The sequence below is a fragment of the Alligator sinensis genome, unplaced genomic scaffold (genome assembly GCF_000455745.1).
Source record: "Alligator sinensis unplaced genomic scaffold, ASM45574v1 scaffold496_1, whole genome shotgun sequence".
In the NCBI taxonomy this organism is placed as follows: Eukaryota; Metazoa; Chordata; order Crocodylia; family Alligatoridae; genus Alligator; species Alligator sinensis.
Genome location: NW_005842246.1, coordinates 30,420 through 32,111, shown reverse-complemented (window position 1 = coordinate 32,111; position 1,692 = coordinate 30,420). Strand labels below are relative to the sequence as shown.

General features: G+C 45.3%; 1 protein-coding gene across 1 annotated transcript; it reads right to left on the bottom strand.

Moving 5' to 3' along the window:
• Window positions 1–564: 564 nt before the first annotated feature.
• LOC102368286 (olfactory receptor 13H1-like) lies at window positions 565–1,497 on the bottom strand. The gene has a single exon (XM_006027481.1). The coding sequence runs from the start codon at window positions 1,495–1,497 to the stop codon at window positions 565–567; it is 933 nt and encodes a 310-aa protein (XP_006027543.1).
• Window positions 1,498–1,692: the final 195 nt, after the last annotated feature.

Below are 1,692 nucleotides of genomic sequence, written 5' to 3'. Positions count from 1 at the left end.
TATTGATAAAAACCAATAATGACACCAAACAGTTCTGCTGCCTGAAGGTACATTCTGGGGTGGGAATATAGGAGGACTGCTCCCTAAGGAAAGAGAGGCAGGGAACACATAGTAGCAGAATCATAGCTCACCAGTCAACCCTTTTGTTGGTTATACTGATTAGCTGTGTTTTGAGAAGGGTGTGACCATGGTAACAATCTGGGAGATGCAGTCCAGCCAATATAGAACAAGGACATGAGGTGTGCGGACTATACCCCTGAGGGAATACCATCGTATCTGAGGAAAACAGATTAATAAAATGTCTTACTATTTTTGTGTCTATTACACAGAACATTTTTAATGCTCTGTTCTGTGACAAAAGTTCAGTATTTTGACTTTTCATGTCCATTCTCTTTCAGCTGCATTTATTTATAATTTGTTATAGGAAGGAACATGGAGGAGAATCCTCAGAATTATCAACAGTATCTCAGTGTGGTCATTTTTCATCCTAAGACATGCAACATATGGCCCATTAGGAAAACTCAGAAATGCATGAGAGAAAAGAATGGAAGTGCTAGGTAACCATCAAGAATTCATTTTTCTTCCAGCCAGTTTCTTCATGGCCCCCTTTACATCTTTGTTCCTCAGGCTATGGACCAGTGGGTTAAGCATGGGGGTTACCGCACCATAAAACAGGGAAATATATTTGTCCTGATCTGGGGATGACTGAGACTGAGGACACAAATACATAAAGATGGCTGTCCCAAAAAAGACGGTGACCACAGTGAGGTGGGAAGTGCAGGTGGAGAAGGCCTTGGCCCTGCCTTCAGCAGAGCGGATCCTCAGCACAGCAGCAATGATGCGGGTGTAAGTGATGAGGATGAAGGTTAAAGGCACAAGCAGGGTGAAGATGCTAATGGAGAACAGCAGGGTTTGGTTTTCATGACTGTTTGAGCAGGCCAGCTTCAGTACAGTCAGGAGCTCACAGGCAAAATGGTTAATGAGGTTGGGCCCACAAAAATGAGCCCGCATGGTGAGGGGGTGGAATATGCAAAGAAAGAAAGTGCCACTCCACACCATGGCCATCAAAGAAATGCAGACCCTGCTGTTCATGATGAGGGTGTAGTGCAGTGGGTTGCAGACAGCGACCCAGCGATCATAAGCCATTGCTGCTAATAGGAGGCACTCAGTTGTGCCCAGGAAGAGAGAAATATACATTTGGATGAAGCATCTGTTCAGGGAGATGGAGGGTGTCTTGGAAAGGCAGTGAGCTAGCATCTGGGGTACAGTGCTAGTGGTGTAGCAGATATCTAAAAAAGACAAGTTACTGAGGAAAAAGTACATGGGTGTGTGGAGCTGAGGGTCCACTCTAGTAAGCAAAATTAGGAGGCCATTTCCAATCAAGGTCAACAGGTACAAGACAAGAAACACAGCAAAGAAGGTAATCTTCACAAGAGGCTCCCTGGGGACTCCTATAAGGATGAACTCAGTTACAGTGGACTCATTCTCTCCTCCCATGTCTCTGCCTGGGCTTCACCTGCTGGGAAAGAAGAAAAGATATCAAGCACAAAGAACCAGGAGACAAATCAGATCGTGGGGCTGTAGAATAGCTGGTCATGACATTTCAGTGGACAGAGATGCTGATGGTTAGCAAGCTCACCGGCCATTAGATATCATGGCTACGCTGGGCATTTCTGTGGCTAGAAAGTTACG

Coding starts and splice junctions, on each gene's coding strand:
- LOC102368286 (XM_006027481.1), bottom strand. CDS start 1,497: ATGGGAGGAGAGAATGAGTCCACTGTAACTGAGTTCATCCTTATAGGA.